We start from the raw sequence: 17,680 nt of genomic DNA, 5'->3' as shown, positions 1-17,680 counted from the left end.
CATAGTACGGAGCCCACGCTACCAGGCGGCGGCCTTACCACCGAGTTCTCGGCCGACATATGCAATCTTTGTACTATCTGGCGTGGGATAGAGCTCAAAATGAAACTCCCATCGTCCCAGCCATGTGCAGATTGCTTCTTCAGTTCTTTCCTTTTTGTCTCCCGTAAATGACTTAACGACAAATGATGGTTCACCTTGTCGCTCATCGGGTCTATTAGTCTCACGTTGTAGACTAATGACATGTGCCTCAAGAGCACTCTGAGATTGCCGAAGTTCAGTTATCTGTTGAGCGGTGAAACTAAGGTATTGGGTTATTTGTGCCAAATACATTTCAGTGGACATTTGTCCAGGAGGATTCCCTTGAGTTCCTTCCGCTTGAGCGGATGACATCGGGTTGTTAATTTGAGCCATTAAAGATTATTTCTGGAAAAGAAATAGGATAAGGTCAGAGAGATAGTCATAACATCATGTCGTGATGTAAACATATCATGGGCAAACATTAATCGATATCATGATCTCACGTCAATACCCCTCTAGACGTATGAGATGAGGGTCAAGATAAGGTTACTATGGTAACACAAATGTGTTTTAAAAACCATGGGGGTGACAATTTAATGTCTTTCCCTTATCTCTATATCGATTTTTTCATGGCGGCTCCCCGAGGCTTAACCATGTATGTTCACGTCATGAGTAGTTTATACACGAAAAGAATGTTAACATTAAACTATGTTTCTTTGCCCACATATGTGGTTTCGGCTCTTTAAGTCCTATTACGAGGACCCCGAAGTGCACTTAGACCTTAAGTCTAAACATGTGTTATAGTCATATGTATCAAGGATGTTGTATGGTCTTGGTCATATTTGAACTCGAGACCTCGAGAACAAATACATTAAACACTTGAGCCAACCAAGTAAGTTTCTCTTCTCGAATGTTTAATGTTTGATACGTATAAGAGATATGCGAGGCATTTGATCATATATGTTTTCTTTAAAAGAACATATATGTCAAGGGTCCTTATTTCGCCCTCATTTACCAAAACTATGTTGGTACGTTACCTAACCTCAAGTCTCGTAATTACGATGGCATACGCCAAAGTGCAACCTAATGGTCAAGCCAAATGAGCCCTCGTTTCGTAGTAGGCCCACGTGGCCCATCACATGGTCACGTCATTACGAATGCCTCTCGTAAGAACGAGCTCATGGTGGCATCGTATCCATGTAACGAGGGAGGGATGTTGGATATGTGTGTCATTGGAGCGACCTCACTTGAAGTGGGTCAAGCCCTACATACTCAACATCATTATGGCTATAGGCGTTTCTTTACATAACGAAATCGAGGTCATCAACGGGGTTGTCAATAATAACAAATTGTTGAAAAAGGGATGGTGACAATGCCATTCTCACAAAAATGTGAGGACGGCCACCAACATCCTTTTCCCGACAAGGACAACTTTCGATATAATCACGTAATAACGAATATACACATATGTTTACTTATCACATATATACAATCAAATACGTATATACGTGACCACATATGCCGATATTAAACATATCGTTATATTAAATAGCCACAAATGATGTGATCGAGATACATAATCGAGATATATACCGCTACGCACACGAAACATCCACAAATAAGAGATCATCGTAATACACAATTGAGGTATTGACCTCTTACGCATACGAGACTTAACGCATATCTTTTACAACAAATCAAGGTATTAAACTCATACGCAAACGTAAAATATGTTCGTGAATGTAATACGTAATTGAGGTATTAACCTCGTACGCATACGACACTCATCACATATTATTTATATGTCAAACGAGGTATTGACCTCGTGCACATATGTAAACGTTTTAGATAATCAATTAAAGACCACTACAACATCATTGACTTAAAGAAAAAAAATGACATATAAACTAAACACATGATTAGATGGGAGAAGAGAGAATAGAAAAAAAAAATTACGGAAAGAGTCACCGAAGTTCTTCGTTGATCGTTGTCTGGATCAAGGCCGATCGCACATCGATCGATCACCATCAATCAAAAGACAAAAGACAAACAAAGAAACATTAGTACATAGCTTTGATACCAACTATTAGAGATCTAGGTACTAAAGTAAGCTTAAGATAAGGATAAACTAATGATAGATAGAAAGGAGAAAGAGAAAGAAGGGTGCCGATCCACCCGACCACCCCCGAGCGAAGGGATCGAGACGGACTCGAGCTTCGATCAGCGTCCCATACCACCGCCGTGGCGTCGAGTCGTACCTGGTGCTAGCGCGCTCGCTACAAGAGTTGACCCACCACAAGAGCAGAGTCTCGATGTAGTCAAAAGATGATCAAATGAGGGTAGTTAGGCCTCTTATTTATAGCGATACCCAAGGCCCCCAGGCAAGTTCACACTTGACCTAATGGGTTGTCTCAATCTCGAGGATTAAAAGTAATCCTCCCCTTCTTTACACTCTCGTTTAACCCTCACACTTATCCACGTGTATAGAATACTATGGTAAATTCTCACCACGGGATATTAAATGGTCATGCCCGTAACACTCATATTTAATGGAAAAGACTGAAGATATGAGTAGCTATTCCACATTCCTTTTGGCTGAGTTAGCATTGATTATCTAATAAAAGGTTGGCTAATTTCGTATCCAATAATGTGTACATCTCCATTGCTGATCTTTATATTGAATTATAACCACTGACTAGTGTATTTATCTCATCTTGGGTATGTTAATGATGTAAGCGCATTGATTTATATTGTTAGTTATAAGGCTAGATTAGTCTAATGTTGTAGTATCATAATATTAGTAGAGTTCCCATTTTTTGCACAACCATCTAACTATGTGAACAATTATGCAATGTAAAAAAAAAAACTGATTGGATAATTTCAGGAGCATTCAATAATGTTATATTATATATTGTATCCATCCAAGAGCCTTGAAGAATTCTATTTTTTACTTCCAAAACGATGGAGGGCTGGATCCATTCTAGGAAGGTTATCTAGGTTCATCAAGCTTGTGTATTGAGTGTGAAATCCATAATTTTGTAATTGTTGGATGATGTCTTGTTGGTGGTTGCAATCTAGATTTTAGTACATTGGAGGAAGGTTTGATTAAGGTGAAGCATTTTAGTTGGTTTACAATTTATACTTGATTGAAGTATTTTGTAGAATACTTGAGTTGCTTCAACAATGTCAAAACCCTGTAAATGTATGAACCATTTAGTAGTTTTGTTTCAAATACAATGCTCGAAATTTGGATTGCCGAGATCACGAGGGCAGGATCCATGTTAGGAAGGTTATATACATTCATCAAGCTTGTGTAATGGTGTGCATCAATGATGTGTTTGAAAACCAAGGCCTGAATGTGTATGTGTTGTGGGTCTCATCAATATCCGATGTCACATTAAAACCAAAGGCAATGAGAGTGGAATATGGCGCTCATTGGAGAAGTTCATCAAAGGCTATGAATGCTGCATTATACACCAATCAAGGCTAGAAGGAAGCTTCTGAAATTGCCACTAGTATCAAAGGTGACCCATTCATGTAATGTTTTCTTATACATATGAAGAAAAGTGATTTTGATATCTGCCATATCTATCTCTGCACGCGTAACAATCACCCGTATCAAAGTTTGATTATCAGTTCCAAGGCCTTTCATTGATGTGTATAAAACCTAGAAACATGAAAAACATGAGTTGACTTATCTTAGTAGTGCTCACACACACGAGTGACATTGGCTATAATTATTAACTCATTGTAGCAACAAAAATCAACACACCTTGGAAAAATAATCGGCTGGGTTTGCAACACATTCAGTGATGATTTCAATCGTTTTCTGAAACTTTGTAGCAGTCCCATTATTCATTTGCTTGAGCCCCTATACAATGACATGTCTCATTGCTGTTAAGAGAAAATAGCCCAACAAAACTTTGGTTTAGCTCTTTGTCCATACATACCTCATGAACATTGTGCTTGTATAAACTTCTATAAGCATTCAAAATGGAGTACAATTGCTTCTGGTTTCGCGTTGTTAGAGTGTGTACATAAGTTGCCTCATCAATATGAGTTGATAATCCTTCCCCAGCGTTGTATAAATTTCTGGCATCCTCAAATGCGTGTTGGGGCTCAATGCCGATATCATCATCAACATTGCAGTGTAGGTAAAGTGTGAAAAGCTATGTTCCAAAAGAAGAGAGATGAGTGTTGGGAATAATTTATGCTTATAATTATTTGAAAGAATCACATTACACAAGTTTGTGTAATGCAAATCATGGCAAATCCATAACTAGAAAAAACCAAGTAACATTGAAAATAGAGCACTATTTACTAAAGCACAATGTGAAAGCATTGCTTCTACATGCCAAGTAATAAACATCTAAACATGAAAAATGTCATCGTGTAAAGGTTGCTTGGGGCTTTAAGTTTGTGTAATGCAAATCATGGCGTATTCAAACTAGAAAAAACCAAGTGCACTATTTACTAAAACACAATGTGAAGTATTGATTCTATATGCCAAGTAATAAACATCTAAACATGAAAAATGTCATCATGTAAAGGTTGCTTGGGGAATCATGGTTAAATGGATGGATCTAATGTTACATTCATTCGTAGAAAACAATTTTCTCCTAAAGAAAGTTATTTTCAAGAGAAACATTCTGCAGCCAATAATGATTTCTAAATAAGATAGATTTGTTTTGCAGAAGGCAATGTTTAATTTATTAAAATTAACAAACACATACCAACAAGTAGCATTTGCGAGAAACGAGCATTTCAACATCATATAACATTTGATATAATAAAAAGAACACATTCCAATGTCATGTAGCAGTTGAGATGAAAAAGAAGACATTCCAACATCATTTTCATGTGTCACAACTCTTACCTCCCGAGAGGGTGGATCGATTACACGTGATTCTATCTCATTCAGAAGTGACTTTCCCTTGTTTTGGGATGCATATGCATTTGTGATGGAGTGGATCTCTTCCACAGTTTTTGTACAAAAAATCTCTGCAAGGATCCTATTTTGACGTATCGGATTAACGCATCTGAGAGCCTGTTTGATAATCATGGCGTCCCTATCAGCAGGTTCATGCATCCACAAGAGCATTGCCGACTGCATTTATGTGAAAAAGTAAAGAGAAGTTCAAACCCAACATAAAACAAGTTAATAGAACTCAAACAGTTGTCGAGAATTTCTACTACATCATCAGGTGGGCTCTAATTTAGCATGTCCAATTAACAAATTTCGCTATTAGAAACAGAAGGCTCTCACTACCATTTTCAATAATGATCTCATTCAGCACTGCTTCAATGATTATCAAATTCTCCAAAGCATGACAAAGCAATGGGCTGGTCATTTACCATGTCTACTTTCAGGAGAACATGCATTGGCAATGCATCGTTTTCCTAAAACATTCTCTCAAAACCTAATCAGTTCTACATAGTGCACCATCAATCTCACCTCCAGAAAATCTTTTCATTCTAAATGTTGGAAAGCCATCTGTAAAAGACAATGTGTCTAGACAGTTTCTTGATTTATACCAGGTTTTCACTTGAAAATGAATCCTGGAAAAACATTTAGCATCAATGCCCAATTAAATAATGTGCATTTTAAGTGATTGGATGGCGATTAACTAAGTTTTGGGTGCTGATTAAGAGATGTATAATTAAGTGTATCCCATGTGATGACAATTAATCGGGATGTGAGTGTTATATAAAAGTAATGTGTGAATCAAGGTAAGCACTATGTAATGTAACCAATTCAAGATTTTGTTTAGTCATTCCCACAATACATTCCTTGGTAGCTCATTTACTTACCTACCTACCTTTATGTGTGTGTATGTGTGAAAACATGTATGTTATACATATCAATACGAACCTTGAAATTGCCATGAAGTTCTCTCTTGATTCTTTCACAAAGACCTTCTTGAAACATGTTCTTGTATACTTCTCTGATCTTTGCTCTCTGCGAAGAATCTCTATGTGCAAGTACCGTAATAATGCCTCTTCCATCACATCCAATACCTAAGAAGAAGACGAAAGAAAAACCCATCCATCATGTCTATATACATCAATCAGTCAGAGAAAATAAAGATATCTGAAACTCTTGATCTATGCTCTAATGGAAGATGAAAAAGATAGTTACATGGAAGGTTTAATGGCATCCTTTATCTTTGAAAAAGAAGAGACTAATAATTGTTCAGGTCTATACAAGGAAAGCACAGAGAGGAAGGAGCAGGAGGAGAAACAAGCTATGGAATGAAATATTTGATCGACATTTGTTTTTTGGGGGGGTCTAAAGAAGCGAGAAATTGTTGATAATTATGATATTTTACCTTGAAAAGAACGATGGAGATTGAGTGAGTCTCGATTTGATTCAGGAACAACAGGAGGAAGACAGAGACTTGACATGGTTGTAAACTTGTAGCTATAGTTTCTTCTTCTTCTTCTTCTTCTTCTTCTTAGTGTGCGGAATGAGGAGTCAAGCAAGGAAGAGAAGTGGTGGCTATGGAGGGCGATGGGGTCTGCTTCTTCCATATATGTACTGTGTACATATACATACATATACATACATATGTATGTATGTATGTGAAATATGTGTGTTACCGATTGAAAGAGTCCAAGGAAAAAGAAGGAAAAAGAAAAGGTCTAAAACGTGGGGAAACAGAGGAAAAGCAAAGGGGCCATAGACTTGTAGTGTAGAGTTGTCACTACATAGAGTTGTCATTTGCCTCGCTATTCTTTTGCTCACTTGACGAGAGGATCTTGTTGGATCATGAGAGAGAGAGAGAGAGAGAGAGAGAGAGAGAGAGAGATAGCGTCCGTAGAGAGGCCAATATTGACCCATAGGACCCTAGTACAAAAGTTATCTTGATGTGTGTCTCCTTGGGATATTCATACTTTGAAGCACCAAGTCTCAATGTGTGAAGAGAGAGAGAGAGAGAGAGAGATTGCCAATTCCTCGCAAAGAGAGATCTTGTGGATATCAAGTGCATTTTGATCTCAGAAAGTAGACACTCGTTCCAAGTTCAATAGCGTGGCGATATGCTAATGGTGGCTAGACAACAATGAACGGTTAATGGCGCCCCGAACAACAGAAACTGCATTCGTCATTCCTAAAAGTTGTAATGCATTCATTTGGCCGAAGATTCTAGGATTGTTTGCGCTCTGGAGTTGTCCAATAAATTGCTTAGGGTTTGAGTCATGATAGGTAGTATGTGACCACATATGGGCACCCTACCATTTGCGAAAATGGCAACCTCAAATTATCAAAGGATCAATCTTTAGCATGCAAGCTTGTTGATGAGGTAGAAGAGAGTGAAAGTGGTCAACTTGAAATGTGAATTTTGGGCCTATTAAATAGTGGTGGCTTTTTTTCACATTGTAGATCATTCCAAGAGCTTCTCAATCCATGGTTGAACAATTTTTCTTTGGTCTTAGAGAGAGAGCAATTGGCATAGAACACCTATTGATACCACTTAGGCTCGTACAATTGCATGACCATACTGTTGATATATTGTGTTCAAGGCTTCGTAAAATACATGAAACTCCTAATTCCAATCATGAGGTTCTATGATCAGCATACCACAAGGGTAGCTTGAGGGCTTTGAATGCCTTTTTCCTTGGACTGTGTTAACATTCGTGTTGGCTCAAGTTGAGTTGCACTAAATGCATCGCATATTAATCTTAGCCAAAGTTAAGCTTCCTCATCGAGATTGAGAGCAAGATCTAGTCATCATATACCCAATTGTTAAACAACATGGCCAGGACAATCTAGGCTACTAATGATTGCACTAATCATAATATAACACTGTTAAGTAGTTATGGACACACCAATAAGAAGACTAGGTGAACCTTTGGGGATAGCCAATCTTCACAAATGTTAAAAGGATATAATTGCTAATAGTCACATGCAAAATAAGTATAAAGATGCAAAACATGTGCTTTATAGTTCGCCTTCTTCTTCATTTTTTACTCTAATATTAAGCTAGAACTCTTGGTTCTCTCTCTCTTTCTCTCCCTCTCTCTCTCTCTCTCTCAAGGCTAAACTTTAGCTCAATCCTTTCACATCTAAGCTTTCTTCTTTTAAGTACCTGATCTCCATTCTTATAAGTGTGGTGAGTGGAAAATAAATAATTTGTTGGCAACTTTTTTATTTGTTTTTTCATGCTTTCCTTGAGTTTGAGTGATTAAGTGTGAGTTAAGGCTTCTATTAAGTTAATCCTTTTTCACAATTGTTTTAGGAAGTTCACTTAGGTAGACAAGGAAATCAAGTTATATCTTATGTTTGAGAGTGGTTGACACCTACTTCTTCTTCTTCTTCCAAAAACATTGACATCCACTTCTTGATTGCGATAATCCAACACAAACATAGTCATTACCTCATCATGTTGACCCAATTCAACATTGGCACAACCACTAGGATCTAAATGGATATGCACAAGTGACTAGTGTAGCTCTCTTCCCTACATCTTAATAAGATGGAACTAACAATTTAACTATTATTCCATTTGCGTTTTTTTTTTCCCCCCCTTTTCCTAAGTTGTCCAAATAGGATAGGCTCAATCAACATACATCTTCTCATATAGTAAAAGCACATACAATTTAAGATTCCCATCCCAATCAACATAAACTTTAAAGAATGATGTAAGAGGGAATGGATGTGTGGTACATTTTCGTAAAGTTCATGAATCACACCCCACCCCAACGGTACATCAACAAAGAACAAAAATTCAAGAGAAATGCATAATAGGTTTAAAGGTTGGCTACCCAATGAATCTAGAGTAACCACTCAAGAAGAAGTATCTTTATGGCTTAGGAGGTGATTTTGGAGCTAGAGTACCATGTGCGTAGTCATGACGTGAGAAATGCATAGGAGGAAATAAGTAAAAATAGAAATATAAAAAATATTGAACGATAGTGTAAGGGTGTTGTATGAAGGATAAGTAATGAGTTGTATTTAAAACAATAAAAAGTCTTAGTTCAATTGTTATGAGCTTGTACTATGAGTGGGAGTGGGGAAGTAGCGCGTGTAAGTGGGGAAGCAGCATGGCGCAACGTCAAATAAAAAAACCCTTTCTTTTGGGTATACTCTAGATGAACAAGAAAGTTGATGGCCATACCCTTGATGAAATCTAAATCAATTATTTAGTAGTGAAGGAATATTTTTGAAGAACTTTGATTGCTATTGTCATCTTTTCGTAGTGGTCTAGGTCATGTTCCCTACTAACATCGTGGTTGTGTTGTCATCTTCATTAAGAATATCTTCAACTTGCCTTGCTTGATAGGGGTGTGGGTTAGGCACAATATTTTTTGCTTTGGGAACGATATTGTTTTCTTTGGGCATGATATTGTCTTCTTCAACATTGTGTTGGGTGCGGTCTACAACTAGGATTGTCAAACTACTCTTCTATGGGCAATGATTCCAATTATGCCTTGTGGAGGCTTTTATTGGTATCATCTTTAATATGACCTTTTCGTATACCATTGGTCCGTGCACGCAAGTTTGATGGACGTTATCTTCTCTCGACTTCACTACTCATAGCATGTGAACATCGTTTGGAGAGTGACAAGGTCGATCAATATAAATTTGGGTTTCGGGGAATTGGTGAACTATTGGTTAACATTGCCACGTTTTTGACGTTCATCAAATGGTCTAAGAAAGTGGCATATGTACTCTGGAAACGGTGGGAGTCTTATTAGAAGATTGCCACAAAGGTACCGATGGAGGAGCCACTCTCCAATCCTAGATCCATGTATTATGTATGGCATAGCCAACCAATCCATCACTTGGGGAACTAGTATCCCTATGGTAACAGTTGCATGAGCGTTGATAAGCGTAGCATCACAATATGGCGAATTGCAAATAACGGGATCTGAGTCTAACCCAAATTCCATTACGCAAAAGCAGCAACAGTGTTATATGTTGGCTTTCCGGAAGGATTTATCCATATGTAATGAAAATGACAACAAAAAAGAATATAAACAAAAAGAATTTAGACCAAGGTCGGTCATGTTGGTGAAGATACATGGGTTTTGTCATCACATCTTGGCTATTACATTAGGTAATTAAAGGATTTATGACAAAGGAGAGTTCCACACCTCACAACTAGGAAGTTAGCTAGCACTCGTAGATTCACAAATTCATGCCCTTATTAGCGGCATAAGGTACACATTTTTACTTTTTTACATTATTCTTTTACATTATAACAAAGTGGGAAGCTTCATGTAGATTTTTATACGAACCAAGCTTCAACCTTCATGTTTTACATTTACATGAATGAAGTTTTGCGTAAACTCATGTAGACTTTATATGAACAACAAGCTTCACGAGACATTACATGAAGGAAGCTTTATGCAAATTTTAAATGAATGACGCTTCGTGTAAAGGAAAGAATGTTCATGTAAAATTTTGATGGAGCTTCCAATGAAGTTTACAAGAAAACACTTCGTGGAATGTTTTGAATGAAGTACAAAAATTCTCAAGGAGTGGAAGTTTTGAGCACATTTTACACTTAAGGGAGATTCTTATTAAGTGTCCAAATGAAGCTTCACATAAATTTTACACAAGTGATGCTTCATGTACAGGAAAGAGGGAATCCTTGAGTAATTGCTTATCACGCTTTTGTTGAACTTCTTTTTTTCGTAGTAACACTTTTATTACTAGTGGGAAACCTCAAAGTGAGGTGAAAACCCACAAAGAATAAAGAGAATTATACAAGTGTCGATTAGACACTAAAGAGCTTAGACACTAAAGAGCTTAGACACTCATGTAACGGTTCCAGACAAACCAAGATGGAGATGGTATTATAGATTTGTACACATGTAGGCATCTGGTTTGGAAATTTTTAAAATCTGCAGACGAGTGTAGGGGGGTTGATCCCAGACCAAATTGGCACATCACTAATTAAACAAGTTCTTATTAACAATCCCCCAATATAATTATACTTACGGGTTTCTAGTTGCTTGCCACTTTAGGACTCCACTGTAGCTGTTTGGGTCTCACTCGTATGTGTTCTTCTACCTCCATTCCAATGTGTCTTCGCACAATCAAGCATTTGGCAAACACAGTGCTTACATTTTGGATGCTCAACATATCCCCACTGATGCAATGTTTTGTACATGTCTAACCTTAATCAATTGTTCCTACATCAAAATGTGGTGCCGACTCTTAATCAATTTTGTACGTTCTTTACACAAACATTATAAATCTGTTCAATTCCATGTTTTCACACTTAGATGTATTCATAGAATTCAACTCTCTCTGTCTTCAATATCCACATCAGCATATAGGTTTGATAAAGAAACATATGCTGCAACATCTTCTTTATCCAAACCCATTGCATATTCAAAGGCTTGTCTACCAAGCTCTACATTTCCCCACCTTTGACAAGCTGCTAGCACAGAATGCCACACTGAGTCATCCACGAGAAACAACATTTTCTTTATCAGTTCTATAGCTTTCTCAAGTTGCCCAGCACGACCAAGAAGATCAACCATACAAGTGAGATGTTGTGGTGATGGGCTGATTCTATGCATTTCACACATGGCATGGAATAAGACCTCTCCCTTTTCTACTAGACCTTCATGGCAACACACACTAAGAATACTGATAAAAGTCACTGAATTCGGCTTTATACCTTCAATGATCATCCGATCGAAGAAATCGAAGACAATTCCACTTTCCCCAAGTTGAGAATATCCTGTAATAAGTGCGGTATATGTTACAACATTTCGGAAGGAAAGGTTCTCGAACACTTCTCGAGCTTTCCCTAGTAAACCACATTTAATATACATATCAAGCAATGCATTGCAAATAACACTGTCTCTTTCAAGCAACTTTCCTTTTTCTACCTGTCGATGTATTTCTTGGCCTATGTGTGCTGCTCCTGAGGTGCCACATGCTTTCAAAATACAAACAAATGTGACTGAATCCTGAACAACTCCATCTATTTGCATTGATTCCAAACATTTGAATACATCTTCACAACGTTGATGTTCAACATAACTTGCAAGCAATGCATTCCATGCAACTGTGTCTCGCACTAGAAGTTTATCAAAAACATCTTCTGCTTCTGGAATTAAGCCACATTTGCCATACATATCAATTAAGGCAACACCAATAGCAACATCACACTCCAACAATCCTTTACAAGTGATTTCTGAATGCATTTCTCTTCCTTTGTTAGAATCCTGTATGTTCACACAAGCCTTGAGAATATAAAGAGTTGTGACGGCATCAGAAGAGATTCTCTCTAGATGCATCTGCTTATTGCACTCAAATACTTTCTCACTGTATCCATACTCTAAATATCCGGCCATTAGGGACGTCCAAGAGACTAAATCTCTGTATGGAAGCTTATTAAACACTTCTTGTGCTGCCTTGAGCAAACCACATTTAGCATACATATCAACTATAGCATTGCCAACAAGGTGGTCCCTTTCTAACAATCCTTGTCTATCAATCTCATGACATATTTCTTGACCCTTTATTATATCACCAATGCTGCCACAAGCACTTAGCAAGCAAACATAAGTGATCGCATTTGGAGAGATACCCTCAATTTTCATTTTCTCAAATAGATGAATTGCATATTGTCCATCCCCAATTCCAGCGTAACCCGCTATTAGAGAAGTCCACGAGATCACATCTCTAATAGGAATCTTATCAAACACTTCTTGTGCTTTTGTAAGGGAACCACATTTCACATACGTGTCTAATAGAGCATTACTAATAACAACATTAGTATCTAACAATCCTTTCCGTGCAATTTCTGCATGAATTTCAAGCACCTTTTCAGTTGCACCACTGTTGCCACATGCCCTTAAGCAATGAACGAGTGTAATTGCATCAGGGAAAATCCCTTGATTTCGCATTGATTGATAACATTTCAATGCTTCCTCGTTGTTTCCATACTTGGCGTACCCTCCTATTAGAGCTGTCCATGACACTACATTTTGAATAGGGAGTTTACTTAACACTTGTCTTGATTCAGTGAGTGAACCGCATTTGGCATACATATCGACAAAAGTGCGATTTACTGTGAGATCGGTATCTAATCCTTTCTTCACAGTAAGCATATGTAGTTCTCGACCCTTCACAATATTGCCAGTGTTACCACAGGCTTTTGAGCAACAAATAATCGTGACAGAATTTGGATAAACTCCTTCCTCCATTTGCATTCTTTCGAAGCATTTGAGTGCATGACTTGCTTGCCCTTGTTCAATATAACCTGTAATGAGAGCATTCCATGAGACGACATCTCGAACAAGAAGGTTATCGAACACTTCACATGCTCTTGAGAGAGATCCACATTTAGCATACATATCTATCAGTGTATTCCCAACAAAAAGGTCCTTCTCTAAGCAACTTGTCCCAACAAGGCGCGCATGTATTGAGGCTCCACACTTCAAATCTTTGAGATTCGAACATGCTTTCAATGCTGCCACAATCGTATACCCATTGGGAAGAACAGAGTCATCTTGTAGCATGTTGTGGTAAAGGTTCAACGCTTGAGTTGGCTTCCCTCCTCTAACATAAGCTGAGATGAGGCATGTCCAAGAGAACTCATTCTTAGATTCCATACTGTTGAAGACCCGATGAGCTTCATCAATTTGTCCAGCTTCAACTAACATCGGAACTAGATAGTTACAGAGAGAGCCATGAGTTTCGACTCCTTTCGACTGCATATATCTGTACAAACGGTTGGCATTTACAATATCTTTCTCCTTCCGACACCTATGCATCATGTGTATAAAGCTATTCAGCGATGGCTCGGGGCACAAACCTCTTTCCAATGATGATAGAATCTCCTCTAAGAGTTCATCCTTCGAGTCATTATTTAATATTTCATTATGATCCTTTCTCTTCCTCTTTCCTTTTTCCTTGTTCACCATGACTTTCTTAGAAGTATGCATTGTGTGTATAACCGCAGACTGAAAGCCCTTTACGTGGTTAGCATTGATTTCACATACTTGCTGGTTTATTTGCACATCAATATTTTCCTTCTGCTCTTTCTCCACAACTTTTGCTGGATTTGAATTATGCATCATGTGCATGATAATCTTAGGGTGAAAGCCTCTTTCTGAAGATGATGACACCATCCCCCCAACTAAGCTTTCATGCTTACCATTGTTTTCTCCATGTTGACTCATCTCCATATCAATCTTATCCTCCTTCTTCAGCTTCACTTTCCTCCTCTTCTTCATTTTCATTTTCATCTGCATCTTCAGTTTCAGTTTCATCTTCATCTTCTGTCCCTGACTGTGAAGAGGCCATGACTCTTCTTGTGCTCTTCTTGTTTCTTGCAGATGGAAGGGCGTTTTCTGCGAAAATGGAAGATGAGATGTCAAGAGTTTAGGGTTATTCTCCCAACAAGAAGGTGTCAAAAGGAAAGAGTTGATAGTAGAGCATCTTGTCCAAGAGGACAGAGTTTCCATAGCCACAGAACATTGCTCTCTGTTCCCAAAATAGCCTTATTTGCAAAACTGGGCTTGTGTTTCTTCTCCCATCTTGACCTCAATTTTTCTTCATATTCTATAAATTCTTGGTCAAATTCAGGTCAATTTATGGCCTTGCCTTCTTTCAAATTGTATATTTCTTTTTATTCTTGGTCAAGATCCAGCTGCCATATGCTATCTTGACTTGAATTTATCTTTTTACTTAGCTTGGGAAATTTGGATCAATCTTATGGAATTTATCTATTATATGTTTGGGTCAATATATGGTCAAAATATGCGATTTCACTTGGCTCAATCCCGCACCATGAGGGCATGATAATCAATCACTCTTTCACAATAAATGACATTAAGTATTGTCTCACGTTTTCTTGTTACTAGATCGGTCAACCAAGTGTCCTATGATTGCCTATTAGGAAGACTTTTTTCCCTTTTCATCAGTCGAGTGGTGATGGAGATTGAGAACAATGTCCTCTACATGAAGAAAGGAGACGTAGATTTATCAAGTGCAAGCATTAACATTCAGAAAGTACACAAACAAGAAGGTAGCCGGCTCAGAAACAAGATTTTCAACTGCAAGCATACACTTGGAACGTACACAAACAAATTTCAAGGCAAGGTTATTGGCATATATGAAGTAGATAAAGATGAAGATAACGTCACACCATAAGTGTCATATACTAGTAGCACAAGTGTTTATATGACACTTATGGTGTGGTTTTCCCCCATTCCGCTTCACATTTTTAGAACATTGTGAAGTTGTAGTCTCTCCTATCTTTTTTATTTCATGTTGTTGGGTTGTTAACACTAATTTTCATGGGTTCTTGTGCATATTTTTTCACCAATGCTCCCTTTTGTTTTTTATTCTCTCTCTCTCTCTCTCTCTTTGGTGAAAACAAACAATTACATTTATAAATGTGTGTAAAAAACACTACTTACAATGGGTGTGACAGTGGAGTATGGTTACCCAATGGCTACACTACATGGGTAGTGGAACATGTTGAATTGCCAATAGGCAAGACAAACACTCCACTGAGAAAGAATTTCCTCTTGCTCCAATAAAGAATTTTGCCACATTAGTACTCCCTTCAACTTTCGTAGATATGCTTTCACTCCATGTCTACCATCGAATACAAAAGCATTGCGCATGTTCCATTTATGACGCAATTCCCAATATCTCAGAAATAGAAAAATGATCTCCATCTCTGATTTTGGGTCAACTTCTGTAAATTGTGCAAACGCCCATTGTCTAGGTGTCAAATAACACCATGATCAAACTTGCCAGATTTGAGAAATGTAACTCAAAATCTGACAAGCAATCAGACATTGTATAAATTGATGAGTACTATATTCCATTTGAATAGTGCAAAGAAAGCAATTACCCATTGCTAGTGCACGACACTTTTGAGCTAATCCCAAAGGCAAGCCTCCAATAAAAAAGATCTGCCACCACCCATTATCAGATTTGTGTATTTTCCATTCTTCGTCAGGCTTATCCAAGAGACTCAATATAGCAATGATACAAAAGATTAGTAGTTACTTGTAACAACGATGTTTGACCTTGTAAACACCAATCAATCCACGGTTGTTCTCCTGTTTTATAGAGGTAAGGGACCTTGCATCAATGCAATATTTTGTAGTTGTTGCCAAATAAACTCATAATTAGGCAGGATGCGTAATAATTGGCGCGGTTCAACAAACTCCAAAATTCTTTGAGATGGAGCCTCAACTATATCTCCCACCTCTTTGACCCCCAAACGAAACAAACGATTAAATTGAGAGCGCAATCTTCTCTCTCTCTCTCTCTCTCTCTCTCTATGTTCTTTACAACCACAATGTACACTCTTGATTGCAACATTCATTGGTAAAGTTCTTGAATATCAAGAGTCGCTACTCACTTTCACACGTATCACGTGAAATGTAATATTTTTGGTCTCATAGGTCATATTTGACCTCCGAAGACGATAATATAATCTGTGTGTGTGTGTGTGAAAACACACAATTATATTAATAAATTTGTGTGGAAAACACTACATTGGTATTATAATGGAGTATGGTCATCACTATATAGGTATGTAGTGAAACATATTGAATTGTCAAACACAAAAGTATTGCACATATCCCAATTATGATGTCATCCCAATATCTCAAAAATAGGAAAATGATCTTCATCTTTGATTTTGGGTAAACATTTGTAAATTTTGCAAACACCCATCGTATGGGCATCAAATAATATTGTGACAAAACTTGCCAACTTTGAGAAATGTAACTCCAAATTTGATAAACAATCAAATATTGTACGAAACAATGAGTTATATCTTCTACTTGAACAATGCATAAAAAAGAAATTTCATGTTGTTAGTTCATGTCAGTTTAGAGCTAAACCCCAAAGGCAAATCCCCAATCAAAACTCTCCAAATGAAGACCTTTGCTATAAGTGGTAATCTCGAACATCAACTACGTTTCAAAATTTGTCACCACCCATAATCGAAGTTATACACTTTCCATTCTTGCTCAACCTTAGATGATAGCCATTGAAGAAACTTAATGGAACAATGATACAACAAATTAGTAGTCACTTGTCAAAATGATGTTGATGGTGTAAACGACTATCAACCCACTCTTGTTCTTTGGTAATTATAGAGGTAAACGACCTTGCATCAATGTTATATTTTCTACTTATTGTTAGATAAACCCATGATCTAATTGTACCATAATCAATTCTTGATGAGTGTGTTGTGCATAATCCATGTCCATTTGAACGTTAAATATATTCCTACCTTTAATGAAACTGTATTGGGCAAGGTGTATCAACTTTTGCAAATACTATTGTAATCTATTTGTCGAGTCCTTTGTAAATACCTTATATAATTCCCTATAAAAAATAGATCGTCATTGGTGAAATGACTTGGGTGATGTCATTTTTGGACCTAATTACATGAGGCAAACCTTCTGTGCTTGAGGCATACAACCATAACCCCAATAATGTTGAAACATAAAAGTTGGGGTCCCGTTACACATATCAATTATCAAGTCATCCCATCTTATTGTCATAGACATATGCCACGGAGAAAGGTAGGGATCAAACCCAAGACCTCATGGTCTCTATTGGGCAACCCTAGTAATTGAGCTACATATGCATCCTTCTTCATATAGTGTAGATTGAATATTGGAAGTTCCTAGCTTGCATGCATCCTCATTTCTAGCTTCC

At 37.6% G+C, this 17,680-nt stretch overlaps 2 protein-coding genes across 2 annotated transcripts; both read right to left on the bottom strand.

Moving 5' to 3' along the window:
- Window positions 1–2,922: 2,922 nt before the first annotated feature.
- On the bottom strand, window positions 2,923–6,520 carry LOC147869011 (annexin D5-like). Its single transcript, XM_087325753.1, has 6 exons — window positions 6,348–6,520; window positions 5,891–6,036; window positions 4,895–5,125; window positions 3,969–4,187; window positions 3,791–3,889; window positions 2,923–3,685 (listed from the first exon to the last, which is right to left on the bottom strand). The coding sequence occupies exons 1-6, from the start codon at window positions 6,421–6,423 to the stop codon at window positions 3,488–3,490; spliced, it is 969 nt and encodes a 322-aa protein (XP_087181879.1). The 5' UTR covers window positions 6,424–6,520; the 3' UTR covers window positions 2,923–3,487.
- A 4,277-nt stretch (window positions 6,521–10,797) lies between these two features.
- LOC147869010 (pentatricopeptide repeat-containing protein At2g39620-like) lies at window positions 10,798–14,475 on the bottom strand. The gene has a single exon (XM_087325741.1). The coding sequence runs from the start codon at window positions 14,449–14,451 to the stop codon at window positions 11,266–11,268; it is 3,186 nt and encodes a 1,061-aa protein (XP_087181867.1). The 5' UTR covers window positions 14,452–14,475; the 3' UTR covers window positions 10,798–11,265.
- Between the last annotated feature and the right edge of the window lie 3,205 nt (window positions 14,476–17,680).

Source organism: Azolla caroliniana, unplaced genomic scaffold (assembly GCF_043228905.1).
Source record: "Azolla caroliniana isolate FFs.n. ecotype wild unplaced genomic scaffold, voAzoCaro1.0.p SCAF_1, whole genome shotgun sequence".
Classification (NCBI taxonomy): Eukaryota; Viridiplantae; Streptophyta; class Polypodiopsida; order Salviniales; family Salviniaceae; genus Azolla; species Azolla caroliniana.
Note: the sequence above shows the minus strand (reverse complement) of the source record. Positions and strands in the feature narration are given on the sequence as shown.